Source organism: Ceratotherium simum, chromosome 21, assembly GCF_057802395.1.
Source record: "Ceratotherium simum simum isolate JZ-2026a chromosome 21, ASM5780239v1, whole genome shotgun sequence".
Lineage (NCBI taxonomy): Eukaryota > Metazoa > Chordata > Mammalia > Perissodactyla > Rhinocerotidae > Ceratotherium > Ceratotherium simum.
The window spans coordinates 18,427,588-18,441,708 of NC_141920.1; the positions used below are offsets into that span (position 1 = coordinate 18,427,588).

General features: G+C 46.1%; 1 protein-coding gene across 1 annotated transcript in view; it reads left to right on the forward strand.

The window, feature by feature from the left end:
• Positions 1–14,121, forward strand: part of PTPRT (protein tyrosine phosphatase receptor type T) — a 1,015,836-nt gene that overhangs the window by 741,587 nt on the left and 260,128 nt on the right. Inside the window, exons 10-11 of the mRNA XM_087445249.1 lie at positions 8,238–8,439; positions 9,812–9,914. Coding sequence (XP_087301375.1) covers positions 8,238–8,439; positions 9,812–9,914 — 305 coding nt within the window. The remainder of the gene's footprint in view (positions 1–8,237; positions 8,440–9,811; positions 9,915–14,121) is intronic.

Genomic DNA, 14,121 nt, shown 5'->3' on the forward strand with positions numbered 1-14,121 from the left:
GTGGATCGCATTCCGCAGCCACAAGACCGCACAGGTGCCAGAACCCAGCATGCCCATTTTCGTTGTTGTTTCTTAAACATTTTATTTTGAAGTAACTCTCTTAAATTGACAGAACATTTGCAAAAATAGTACAGAGAGTTCTATACCCTTCACACAACTTCCTTGAATGTTAACGTCTTACGTAGCCATGACATATTTATAAAAACTGAGAATTCAGGGGCCGGCCCAGTGGCTTAAGTTCATGTGCTCCACTACAGCAGCCCAGGGTTCACAGGTTCAGATCCTGGGCATGGCCATATGCACTACTCATCAAGCCATGCTATGGCAGGTGTCCCACATATAAAATAGAGGAAGATGGACACAGATGTTAGCTCAGGGCTAATCTTCCTCAGCAAAAAGAGGAAGACTGGCAACCAATGTTAGCTCAGAGCCAATCTTCCTCACCAAAAAAACCCCAAAAAACAAAAAACTGAGAATTCACATCCGTGCATTGCTGTTGGCTGAACTCCAGACTTTTTTTTGGATTTCCCAAGTTTTTCCACAAGTATCCTTTTCTCTCTTCTGGGTTCCCACGTAGTGTTTAGGTGTCATGTCTCCTTATTCTCATCCAGTCTGTGACAGTTTCTCAGTCTTTCCTTGCCTTTATGAGCTTGACATTTTTTAAGAGTGCTGATCAGTACTCAGTCTGGGTTTGTCTGATGTTTTCTCATTAACAGACTGAGATTCTGGGGAAAAAGACCACAAAGGGTGTGTACCCTTCTCATTACATCACACCAGGGGGCCCTTGATCTCAACATGACTCAACATTGGCAACGTTGGCCTTGATCACTTGGTTAAGATGGTATCTGCCAGGTCTCTTCACTTTAAAGCTATATTTTCCCCTTTCCTTACTCGCTTCATTTAAAGTGGGCCACTAGGTCTGGCCCACACTCAAGGAGAGAAGAATTAGGCTCCACCTCCTGAGGAGGGGTGTCAAAGAATTTGTGTTCTTAAGGTGAAACCACAACAGTAGCTAGTAAATTTGCAGGGAGATAAAGCAACGCAAATGTGCCACTTCTTAGTTTCATTCACCAACTTGAGCATTCATCAATGAATCGTGCCTGTAGCCGTTATCACTGTGGTGTTCCAATGGTAAGTTTCCAGTTCCTTCCAGCATGCCTTTCTTTGGCATGGGCTACATTTCACAGTTCTTCTGCTTAATCCCCTTCACACTTTAGGGCCTGGCCCCAGCATTCTCAGCCCTGGCTGCCCAATCCAATCTCCAGGGGAACTATAAAAATGTACCAATGCCCAGGCCTTTCTATCCGGAGCATTTGATTCCATTAGTCTGGGGTGGCGTAAGGGCATTGGTTCCTTTTAAAAGGTCCCCAGGGCATTCTATGCTTTGGAGTCTGGACCGAGGACCACTGGTCCAGCCCAGCAGTTTGGCAACTTCTCCAGGAGGCTATCCTCACTCTCTGGCAGAACCATTACTCCCAGATCTGTGTTCTTAAAGAACCTGGTTCCCTGCAATACCCACCAATGCCTCTGTTGGTCCCCAAAGTCAGGAACTGGGTCTTCCTCATCAATGTCTCTCCAGAGCGCAGAGTCTAGCAGAGAGTGGGTTCTTGGTGAGCATTTGTTGATTGAGAGAATGATTCCATCTCAATAAAAGCAAAAGCAGTAGTTGTCTGTGCACAAAAATGACAAGTCCTTGCACTGTCTCACTGGCTCAACAGTGTTAGAAATGCCAGGAACAGCACTATGCATGTTGGTTATAATCATTTTTCTGCTGTTTCTATAGTCCTCAGCTCTCTAGGAAGAACAAGGGCCCCGTGGCCAAGAAGTCACTGGCATGTGCATTGCAGCCATCTGTGAAGTCACTTTTTTTTTAAATTGTCAGGAAACCAAAGAATCAACAGTACACTTCTAACAAGAATAGGTTACCTTGAACTGGTCTCTTTTTGTACATTTGCCTCGGAGGTCACCAAGATGGCAAAGGCCATGCCTGTAAACAGTTTTACAGTGGGTCAACAAAAGGGAGAAAATATTTTAACCAGTTGTTTTGAGTTAAAAGAAAAAAAATGAGTTTTACTCCTGATTCATTGAACTGGCCATGTTGGTCTATTTTACCTGTAGCCTTGTTCAGACTCTACCATGTTAAGACCTCCAGAGTATGGGGAAGCCATTTGGAGAGAGTCAGGAGCAGATGGGATGCATAACTTAGAGTGCTGACTCCCCACCGCAAAGGATTTAGGAGGAAGACACCACAAGTATAGTAGCGAGAGGCGAGGGTGCTAAGCTATAGAGGATGCTTCTGGAACGTCCAGCTGTAGGTGGGCAGGTCTTGACCCGGTTTATACTATCACGACTGACAGCTGATGCTGTCATGGGTTTCCTCAATTTGGGGTCATCTGTTTGGGAGTGAGCTCTTTGAACAGCCCTCTGGTCCTTCCAGAGCATCCCTGTATATTCAAATAGACTTATCTAAGTTCCTGCCGCACTGTGGTGCCCACATTCATGCACCAGCCGAGAGAAGAGACCCTGGTGAAGCTGAAGCAGCAGAGAACACTTCATGAACTGTGGGTACCATCTGACCTTCCAGCACGCCGCCAATTGCATGTATAGCTGCCCTCACCAGGGCTTTGACTTGTGTCACCTCTCTTGGCCTCAATTTCCTCAGCTGAGGAATGGGAATAATCATAAAGAACCCATACCAGTTTTTTGAGGACTAAATGAGATGATTTTTTTGTGAGGTCCCCCTCACAGTGCCTGACACATGGCGACTGCTCCAGAATGGTGTTTTTGCCATGAATGCATCTCTGACCACCTGCGTGTGAGTCCGGCCATGTCCCTCCTCCCTTCTTTATCTCATATCTTCCCTTAACTCCCATGCACCATCTCATCTTCGGGACCAGAACCTTGGCAGCTGCCTTATCTGAACATGGAACCGCTGAGTCTTACCCCATACCTAGCCCAGTGCTTGGAGCACGGCACAGCTCAATCTAAGCATGTTCAAGAAACAAACAAGTCCTTCCTGATGGGGATCTTTTTTTTTTTTTTTGTGAGGAAGATCAGCCCTGAGCTAACATCCGTGCTAATCCTCCTCTTTTTGCTGAGGAAGACCAGCTCTGAGCTAACATCCATTGCCAATCCTCCTCCTTTTTTTTCTTCTCCAAAGCCCCAATAGATAGTTGTGTGTCATAGCTGCACATCCTTCTAGTTGCTGTATGTGGGACGCGGCCTCAGCATGGCCGGAGAAGCGGTGCGTCGGTGCGCGCCCGGGATCCGAACCCGGGCCGCCAGCAGCAGAGCATGCGCACCTAACCGCTAAGCCACGGGGCCGGCCCCCTGATGGGGATCTTTGAGGGAAATCGTTGTCGCCTACTCTTCCGCCCAGGGTGGAAGGACTGCCTGTTCTTCCTAAGATGTCACTTGGTGCATGGTAGCTGGAGCCTTGAGGCAAAAGCTAAAGTCACCCATGGACTCCCTGGAGCCTTACTCCTGAACAAAGGGGCTGCCTTCCAGGACTAAAGAAGCTAGGGGTCACTCTGCGACATAAATCAAAATGGAAACTGAAATTAAAATTATTATTTAACCCTTGAAGAACCCAAGGTTCAGAGAGGTTATGCAAATTGCTCAAGCCAGACAGCTAGTTCGATCCTTCATTTATACATGCAAGGGGAGGAAATGTTGAACAAAAACCAAATAAGAATCTTGCCCTTTTGGTGCTTAAGGTCTAGTACAGGGATCAGCAAACTTTTTCTGTAAAGGGCCAGACAGCAAATATTTTAAGCTGCGTGGGCCATAGGATCTCTGTCGCAACTACTTAATTCTGCCATTGTAGTATGTCAGCAGCAGTAGATAATATATAAATGAACGATGTGGCTGTGTTCCAATAAAGTTTTATTTGCAAAAACAGATAATGGGCCAAATTTGGCTTTGAGGCTTTACCTTTGCGATCCCTGGGCTGGTAGAAAAGGGACTCATTAATGAAATACTTGCATGGTTAGATGTCAAATTAGTGGTTCAAAGGAGAGAGATGTGACTCTGGGAGGACGTGGGAGTTAGAGAAGGTGCCCGTGCAAAGTGTCATTTTATTTTTTGTTTATTTATCTTTTCTGAGGAAGATTTGCCCTGAGCTAACATCTGTTGCCAATCTTCCTCTTTTTTTTTTTTTGGCTTGAGGAAGATTAGCCCTGAGCTAACATCCGTGCCAATCTTCCTCCACTTTATATGTGGGTTGCTGCCTCAGCACAGCTGATGAGTGGTGTAGGTCCACACCCAGGATCCGAACCTGCAAACCGGGCCACTGAAGTGGAGCTCACTGAGCTTAATGACTATGCCACAGGGCCAGCCCTGGAGAGTGTCATTTTAAATGAGATCTAAGGATGAGGAGTCGTTAACTAGGTGAAGGGGAGGCATGGGAAGGAAAAAATGTTCTGAGCTGACAATAGCTGGTGCAAAGGCCCTGTGGCAAAAAGGACCACGGCTCTTTTCAGACACTGAAATAATGCCTAAGAAGCAAGAGGAAGGGCAGGAGAGGCCAGCTCCTGCAGTGAGCTTATGAAGACCAGAGGATAAGGATGTGTCTTAATCCCGAGAGCTATGGGAAACCATTGCTCTTTTGATTCTAAGGGGTGATGTGATTCAATTCTTGTTATGAAATGCTCACTCTGGCTTTTGGCTGGGGATCCCACTAACGGCCGCCAGAAGAGACCGGGGTGGCCCCAAACACTTTGTTGCAGCCAGAGCCCAGTCCTTGGAGCCCACGGCTAACGTGCACCCCCGCACCATTTCCCCTGCTAACTCTTTGTTTTATGTTTGCTATTCTAATGCATCTTCCTCTTTCTCCACTTCTAAACGAAGATTCACATTGCATTATGCATTTTACGGCCACAGTTCCACCCCATTCCATTTTTCTCACCTTCCTTCTTTCCCTCCCCAGCCCAATCCCCCACTAACTTCGTAAAACTTGCAAGTTAAATTTTTCAAAGACTGTTTCTGACAAAGCAGTGGGAATTAGATTTGGTGAAGCTCTTCATAAAAAATTGAAGACACGCTATATTAACATACATTGATTTATTCATAGTGTTTCATTACAAGTAAGTGAAGATCCTGTAATACCAGGAAAGGTTAGGAGAGCAGGGGAGCGCAGTATTTTATATTGACAGCTTGGTGGAAATTGAGCCGCTTTTGGATTGAATTTGGAGCGCAGTAAAGGAATTGGCTAGTAAATAAGGAATGAGTTTTACCTCCCCGTGTCTGTATATCAATAAGGTTGCCACCAGCCCAGGCGGGGGACTGGGGTGGAATTTCAAAAGGAGGCACGAGCATGTCTTCTCCACTGGTGGACTGAGGTTAGCTGCCCCAGGGAAAAATCTCTGAACGTTTCCCTCCTTCTGCCACGAGGGAAGACTTGAATCCAGCTGCACCCTGGAAATTCGACTCCCCCATTTCTCACCACTCTCCAGCCACACTGGACTTTCCTCAGTTCTTCTGGCCTTTGCGCGGTCTGTCCCTCTGCCTAGAACCTAGAACACTCCTTCCTCTGCTCCAATTCCATATCATCCTTGGGTAGGAGTTGAGCTCTCCCCTGAGATACCTCCCTGAGCACTTTGTGTAGTTTGGCATTTCTTGGAAGCAGACCCTGAGACAAGGATTTGAATACGAACAGAGTCTTGAGAAGTTTAGGAAACACTAGGGCGTGGGGAGGAGAAAGGATGGCAGCTAATGATGGGTGTGTTTTGCAGCCAGCTACCTTTGGAGGCAAGTGGAGCAGAATCCCCCAGGATGCTGTGGGGGTGTCACGTGAAAGGAGCCTGGGGAATGCCTGCATCCACCCCCATCAGTCCAGTCCCCAGGGGTGTCAATCCCCCAGCACTTCCTACGAACACCCATGGAAAAAGCCTTCAAGCCAAGAGAGGCGGATGTTTGCAGCACTCGCCTCTGAGAAGGGCTGGAGCGGGCAGGGGTGACCAGAAGGAACGCTGTGGCCAGGCCCACCAGGGAGCTGCAGGATGGGTGCCGCTCCCCGAGCTCTGCTTGCAAAATGCCCAAATCCTTCAGCTCCGTGCATTTCTCCTTCTGGACTCACTCTGCTCCAGACAAAATCTGGCCTCTCTCCTAGACATGTGGCATCAATGCTTAATGCAGGAGAGAGAAGTTACCTCTTCCTCCAAAACGTTTGGTGCCCTCGCCAGAAACACCAAAGTGCTTATTTTTGAAGCAAATTTGGTGTGTTCCCTTTTCTACCTGGGTTTGGCCTTCCTGTCAAGCATGGGACATTCTGGATGGAAGACAAAGTGATGTGAGGTGCCTGTGTAGTTGACTTACCTGCTTCTAGAAGAGAAGACACTTGAGGACAGGGCCTGGCTTGTATTTATTTGGGGGCCCCCAGCAGCACACAGCCCAGGTCCTAGAGTCCTGGAGTATGCAGGAACCATTTGTGAAGGAACAAATAAGTGAATGAATGAATGTGTTCTTCAATTAATGAAATGTGTTTCCAGGCTGGGCAGTGTGGTATAGAATAAAGAGCACAGGTTTTAGAGTCCAGTAGACCAGAATTTAGTCCTGTGTCGGGCATAGTATACTGAATAACCATGAGAATGCGTGATCTACAGCTTCACGTGACAGCCCGCATGAATCTCACAAGCATAATGTTGAGTGAAAGAAGCCAGACCCTAGAGTTCACCCTGTACAATTCCATTTATATAAAGTTAAAAACCAGGCAAAACTCGTCATTGCTGTTAGAAGTCAGGATAGAGGGTATCCTTGCTGGGGGAGGCGGATAAGGATTGGAAGGGGGCGTGAAGGGAAAAGCTTAGGTCTGGTAATGTTCTGTCTTTTAATTGGGTGCTGGTCATATGGCTGTGTCCAATCAGTAAAAATTCATCGAGCTGTCTAGCTTTCTGTATGTATATTATATTCAAATAAAACATTTTTAATAGAACAAACTAGGTAAAACAAATGAACAAAAAATCCTGGGCGTGCCACTTTACCAACTGTGTAATTTAGAAACGTGGTACCCAAAGTGTGATCCATGGAAGCCAGTAGTGGATGGCAACTGTTCAGTTGCTTTCACAGCAGGGTAAGTGCAGAAACTGAGAGTGAGCACTTAGAAACTCTTAGAGTGCCTTGACATGGCTGTGACAGCCACATGCACAATCGGTGGACATGTGTCCTTGCACAGGGTATAGACCAGTGTAGTTATTGCCAAACTCACATGATGAGTCACATGTGATGTGGTCTTTGCATTACTATGGGGATGCAATGGGTTGGAAAACACAAAACTGAGCCTTCACCATAGAGAGTTTGGAAATTGCTGATTCCATGCAAGTTGCTTCCAGTTGAGCCTCATTTCTCCATCATTAAAGTGAGAATAAATATCCTGATGCCGCCAAGGTTTTGGGGGGGAGACAAATAAGATAATGCATGAGACAGCACTGGACAACAAATGTTCTCTAAGTGGAGTTGGGGACCGTAAAATATATTTTTAACAAGACTTGCAAATATTTTTGTGTGTGTGTGAGGGAGATTGGCCCTGAGCTAACATCTGTGCCAATCTGCCTCTATTTTTTATGTGGGACACCGCCACAGCATGGCTTGAGCAGTGCGTGGGTCTGTACCCAGGATCTGAACCCGCGAACCCAGGGCTGCCAAAGCAGAGCACATGAACTTATCTGCTACGCCACCCAGCCAGCCCCGCAAATAATTTTTATCAAGATGCTACACTTCGAGACTGCCCTACAGCTGCACTGTCCAATATGGTGGCCACCAGCTACATGGGGCTACTGTGCTTTTGAAATGCGGCTCGTCTGAATGGAGATGTGCTGTGCGGGAAAAATACTTACTAGAGTTCTAAGACTTAATGTGAATAGTAAACTATAAAATATCTCAATTTTTTATGTTGCTTACATGTTGAAATGGTAATATTTTGCATATATTGGGTTCAACAAGATATAGTATTAAAATTAACTTTACTTTCTATTTTCCTTTTTTTCTTTTAATATGGCCACTAGAAAATTGAAAAGCATGTTTGTGCCTCGCGTTCTATTTCTATTGGACAGCAGTGCTCCAGAGCATCAGCGGGGGAGTGTCTGGAGGCTGGAATAATCTGTGAGGTGGACAGTAACAGCAGAACCTGCTGGTCAAGCTCTCATGCCTTCTCCCCTTCTCCCCTGATGTTCCTCCAGATGAGCTCCATCCAGCTTCCCGAGTGAGGTATTTATCTGTCTGTTTGCTGCCTTGTTGTGCAGATCAACTACAAGGCTGTTGGCTCACTGGACCCGAGTGCCGACCTCTCCAGCCAGAGGGGGAAGGTGTTCAAACTCCGGAATGAAACACACCACCTCTTTGTGGGTCTGTACCCAGGGACCACCTACTCCTTCACCATCAAGGCCAGCACAGCAAAGGGCTTTGGACCCCCCGTCACCACGAGGATCGCCACCAAAATTTCAGGTATCTCTCTTAGAAAGGGAAAAGGAAGAAAGGAGTTACATTGTTTTTTGTTTTTTTTTTTATTGTTTTCCCATTCCTGATTTTTCTGGGAATGAAAAAGGGCAGAGCCAACTGTCACTATGTGGTTTTGGAGCAATTAGGGTGATGCAGTCCCTCGTGTGTTACCACTGTAGTCTCATGAAGAAAACCCAATCCACGAACTTCCTAAAGTGTAAGAAATATATTAATTAGATTAGACCAGAGGGAACACTGAGTGACTCACCAAATAACTTACCACACAGTTGCATTACATAGTACATTTTTTTCATACCGATTGGCTTATAAAAATGTGATTTATTTTCAGGAATATTCCTTTTGGCAGTGCAGGGCACAGCACATGTTCTCATGACGTGTCTGATGAATGAATGACTGAATGAAGGAATGACGGTTACAGAGCTATGGCAGTCCAAGATTTCCCCTGTCATCACCAGTAGGGCTGCCTCCATCATTAGACAGCATCAAAGCAGAATTATCTCAGAACCCTTTTTACAATTTACACTTTTTCAGAGTACCTATGCAATTCTGGTCTGCATACATACACATTTTGCATAGATACAGACCCATGGTGGTTTTTGTGGCTTAATGTTTTCACTTATCCTTATACCATAGGCCTTTTCCATGTCGCTACATTGCTTTCATTATAATGTTCTGTCAAGTGGATGGACGTAATTTAATTAAACATTCCCCTGTGGTTGGATATATTTGGTGCTTCCATGTTTTTATAAAATAACGCTTCAATAAACATGTTACAGAATAAAGTTTAATTCGTTGGTTTGGATTATAACTTTAGGATTAAATTCCAGAAATTGAAATACTGAATTAAAAGGGATGTGGGTTTTAATAGCTCTTAATACAAATGGCTAAATTACCTTCCCAAGGGATTAGACTTAGTCACACTCCTATCTCTGGGGATGAGTGAGGGAGGGTCTCATGAAAAAAAAAAAAGACGAGAGGAACTAGTTCATCACTGCTGTAATTTGCATTTTAAGTATGTTCAACAAGGTTGACTCTGGTTTCGTGTCTTTGATAAGTGCTTATATTTCCTGCGTTTATCTGTTTATTCGGTGTGGACCTTTTTGATTCATGAGGGTTACTGGCCACATCATTGCCACCCTTCCCCACACTCTTCTGCACCTTGAGGGAACCTATGGGCAGGTTGGAAGTCAGGGCCTCCTCTGCTGCAAGCCTGAGATGCCCTGTGGCTCTCATCTAACCCTTTCCTAAATGTCCTCCTTCTGGTCATCCTGAGCGTCTTTAAGGATGTATCCAGGGGAGGGGTAGGCGGGGTTTGGGCCCTATGCTGAGCTCCCTCCTCTCTCTGTTCTCTGCCCAGCTCCATCGATGCCTGAATACGACACTGACACCCCGCTGAATGAAACAGACACGACCATCACAGTGATGCTGAAGCCTGCTCAGTCACGGGGAGCGCCTGTCAGGTGAGGGGGGTTCCTAACCCGGAGTTTGCAGTTTTTCTTCTCTACACCATGCACCTTTCCAGTTGAATCATGTCACTGGTGATGCCGATGGGCAAGACTGGCCAGGAGCAGGGCTTCCTGGAAGCAGAGGGTCAGCAGCCCCAAGGCCAGTTCAGAGGAGGGCCACTGACCCAGGAGCCTGTCTCTCCACAATGAGGTATTAGGACTGGGTGAGAGGGAACACGCTGATGGGGACCTGAGGAGGCCTGTGAGAGAACTTTCTGGAACACGCCTATGATAAATATATTTAGTGGGGTTGGAGGCCTGGAAACAGTCTCCTGGCAAGATCATCTTTCCATGTCTGACTGCCGTTAACAGCCAGATGGACAGACTTGCTGAATTCTGAAAACAACATGCTCAGAGATTAGGAATGGGACAAGACCTCTGGGCCAGTCCAGTTTAGGGCCTTAGAGTGCTAGAGTCCCACAGGGGTACTTGAAGTCAAAGTCACACTGCTGATTTTCACAAGTGGCTACTGGAGTTCAGGAGCATACTTGTGGCCCAGGCAGTGAAATCGTCTCAGTGGCTAAGCTGACCCAGTGCAGTCCATAGGCTCATGGCGATCAGGAAGGTGGGCATCCCTTTTAAATAAGCTACAATTTGCACAAGGGCAGCAGCTCCTGTGTTGACTGCTGGCTTTGCTCAGAGCTCAAGGGACTACAGTCCCTTAAAACCAAGCAGAGTGTTGGGTGGAACAGCTTTCAGATGGGCTCAGTTCTGTTCAACGAGCATGTATTGAGTATCTTATACGCCAGTAGTGGAGTGGGGCACAGGAGGTAAAAATGATTCATTTATTCATTGATTCAATGAACACTTTTTGAGTGCTCACTTTGTGCCAGGCACTGTTTAACTGTTTGAAATACAGTACTCAACTAGCTGTGAATAAGTCATGTTCTAAGAAAGTCCAACTCTAATTGGGGAGAGAGAAACATGAAAACGTAGTTACAATCCAGTGCGTGCGTATGGAGATATGCATAGGTCGTTATGAGAGCTCAGAGGAGAGGATTCCCAGAGACGGTGACACTGAGCTGTACCTTAAATGTTTTATACAATTTTGCCAAAGTGGTAAGAGGGTCCAGCCTGAGCAAAGGCTTGGAGGAGAGAAACAGCCTGCTGTGATGGGGAGCAACCAGGAAGGGTTAAGTCTGCTTTAGCATTAAGGGCAAGGCAGGAGTAGTGGGGTGAGAATGGGGGCTGTGTTTGAGAAGCTCAGGCTTGTTTGGGGGTCCATGGGGAGCCACTGGATAGCCACATGCAGTGACATTTCTATGATACTGGAGACTGGGAGACCAGCCAGGAAGGAGGCTACTGAGATGGTCTAGTTATCTGTCTTCCAACGTGGATCCAGGTCTACCCAGAAACTATAGGCAGTGGAGCAGCTAGAACCAACTTCCAGCAATTTGGAAGTTTCCATCAGTTCTGTAGACTTTGATCCTCATTCTGTCCTAAGTCAGGTGGGTCTTCAAGCCCTGCAACAGGTGTGTGTAGTGCTTATGGGTCACCTCAACTAAGAACTTTTGCCTTATATTCTACACCTAGCTTGTTTCAGGACTTTCCTATCTGTGATGAGCCAAAGCAGATGGCGGCTCTTGAGTTATTGCTTTTTCTTCCTGTAACTCTCATGCAACGTTGTCATTTAATTCTTTCTATATCTTGAGATATTATTATCTTCATTTTCAGATGGAAAAACTGAGGCTCAGCAATGCCCAAAGGCACACAGCCAGTAAGAAGGAAAGCTGAGTTTGAATGCAGGTCCTCCAGGTGCCAGATCACATGTTCCATTTTGGCCACCCATGCCTTACTCCCTTCACAGCTCTCACATCTTTCCTACAGCAGCATTGGTCATGTTTCAAAATCATAGAACACTTCCCAGATGTCAAAAGTGTGGCCCTGAAAAGAGAAGCAGCTTGCCCAATGTTGTACTAGTTAGCAAGTGACCTAGGATCATAGGCCAGAGCTGACCCAAAGCCCAAGACCTTTATATAGTAGACCCAGGGATCTTCTTTCTTTACTCCAAGCCCACAAAGCTATCAGCAAAGGGACCTGATCAGCTGGCATCCATTGTGTGGCTTCCTGGTGGGTGTGGATTCAGTCCAGTTCCCCACGGTCTTCTGGCTGCAGTGTGGGGCAATGGAAAAGATGTGAGTTTGGGGCCAGTGAACCTGGGTTCAAATCCTGCTCTAAGACAGCTGTGTGACCTTGGACAGGATACTTAATCTCTCTGAACCTCAGTTTTCCTTATCTGGAAAGTGTGAATGGTAGCTATTTCACAGAGGCTGGATAAAAATCTAGAAGTGCCCAAAGCAAGGCAGGCTGTCAGAGAGTTACTTCCTTCCTTAGCTTTGCTTCTTCTCTGTGGAACTTAGGAAGTTGAAAATCTATCCCCAGTATAGAGTCACAACGTTGCCCACTTCCTTCCTATCCAAATTTCCAAAGCCACTCAAGACCCTGACTCCATGGTGGGGAGAAATGCTGTGTTTTTTCTTGGGGAGCTCCTAGCTTCCCTCCAGCACAAAGTTTCAGAATTTTTTCTTAATTGTACTTAGAAATAAACAATTTTGGTCCTTCAGTGTCAGGACAAAGTTAATTTTTGTACAAAGGATCAGAGACCCATCCTCAAGATGAATCAGACTATATGTCTGAACCTCTGAAAACTCATCGAACTCAGCTGAGCACAGATGGGAGTAATTCTCACCATGTTTTATTGGGCAACTACTATGTTCCAAGGATTTAACCGTGACTAACCTGTGAGTAGTATTATAATCTTCCTGTTAGAAATGAGGAAACAAGTTCGGTCAGGGAGCCTGTAAGTGATGAAGCCAGGACTCGTATCCAGGCCCCCCTGACTCCAGAGACCAGCCAAGGGGGCCTCTGAGCAGCCCAAACCCACATTCTTGGGGAAGCTTTTCCAGTTCCCAGAGAAGCCCCTTACACTTTCCCTCGAAGCCTACAAACTCCTAGTTTGCACATCTGTTTAATAAACTCGCATATCGTAAGACTGCAGTAAACTAGGAGGTGGAACTGGAAATGCCCCGGGAGGCGTGAGAAATGACAGTCAGCAGGAAGCAAGAAACAGGGCAATTCTACAAAACAGACACAGGGACTTAAGAAACAAGGACGTCTACATGCTGCAGCGCCTGCGGCCTCTCACAGCCCTGGGTGTTCAGTACCCCAAAAATGTAGCATTAGGTTCTGTGTCTTCAAGTTAAAAGAGGCTGCTCGCTCCCATTCAATGAGCAAACCCTTGCTGTGTTCCTGTCCCTTACATAAACCATCCACATCCTCACAACACTGCGTTAATAGTCTCCCATTTTACAGATATGGAAACTGAGACAAACAGAAGCTAAGTGAGTTGACCCGGGCCATGAAACCAGCAAGTAGTACAGGCAGAATTTAAACCCCATTCAACTGACCCTAAGCCAACACTCATTTCGCTATACCACACCGTCTCCCTAGGAGAAAATTGTGCGTGATATATTTTGGTGACATTTCCATAGGAAAAAAATTAAAATAAATGTCACTGCTCAAAGGGGCAATGCTTGGTGTCTGGAAACGTCTGGCTGCTTTTCTTCCCAAGCCTCTGGATCACTGAGGGTGGGTATACACTCAGTTGCTGGAATTATTTTCAGACTGTTGCTTGGGCGTTTGCCAAGAAGGGGAAGAGAATAACCAATGCCAACCAGCAAGACTTTCAGGACACCTGCAATGACAGCAGTTGTCAGCAATATCACAATAGATTTCAGTTGCCTTAACCCTTTCTCACCTTGAACTCTGGGCACTAGGATGCTCACATGAGAAGCAGTTCACCATTAGGTCATTCAACAAATATTTATTGAGCACTTGCTATGTCCTAGGAATTGAGTTAAGCAATGAGGATATAGCAGGAAATAGGATAGAAACACGCCTGTCCTCTTGAGCCTTCTCATCCAGTAAGTGTGCATGTGAACGGGGAGGGAGGTGGGGCATTAAGCAAGTAAGCAGACAAAATACTGGAACCAGCAAAACAAGATAATATGAAGCCAGTAGAGACAGTATATTAAGAGAAGGAGTAGACTGGCTGGAGAGATGAGCACAACCCAGGCAAGTGGACCAGTGTGGAGTCTTACAGGTTGGGGAAGCGAGAGCATTGAGAAAACAATCAAGTAGCTCTATGGCCACAGGACACAAA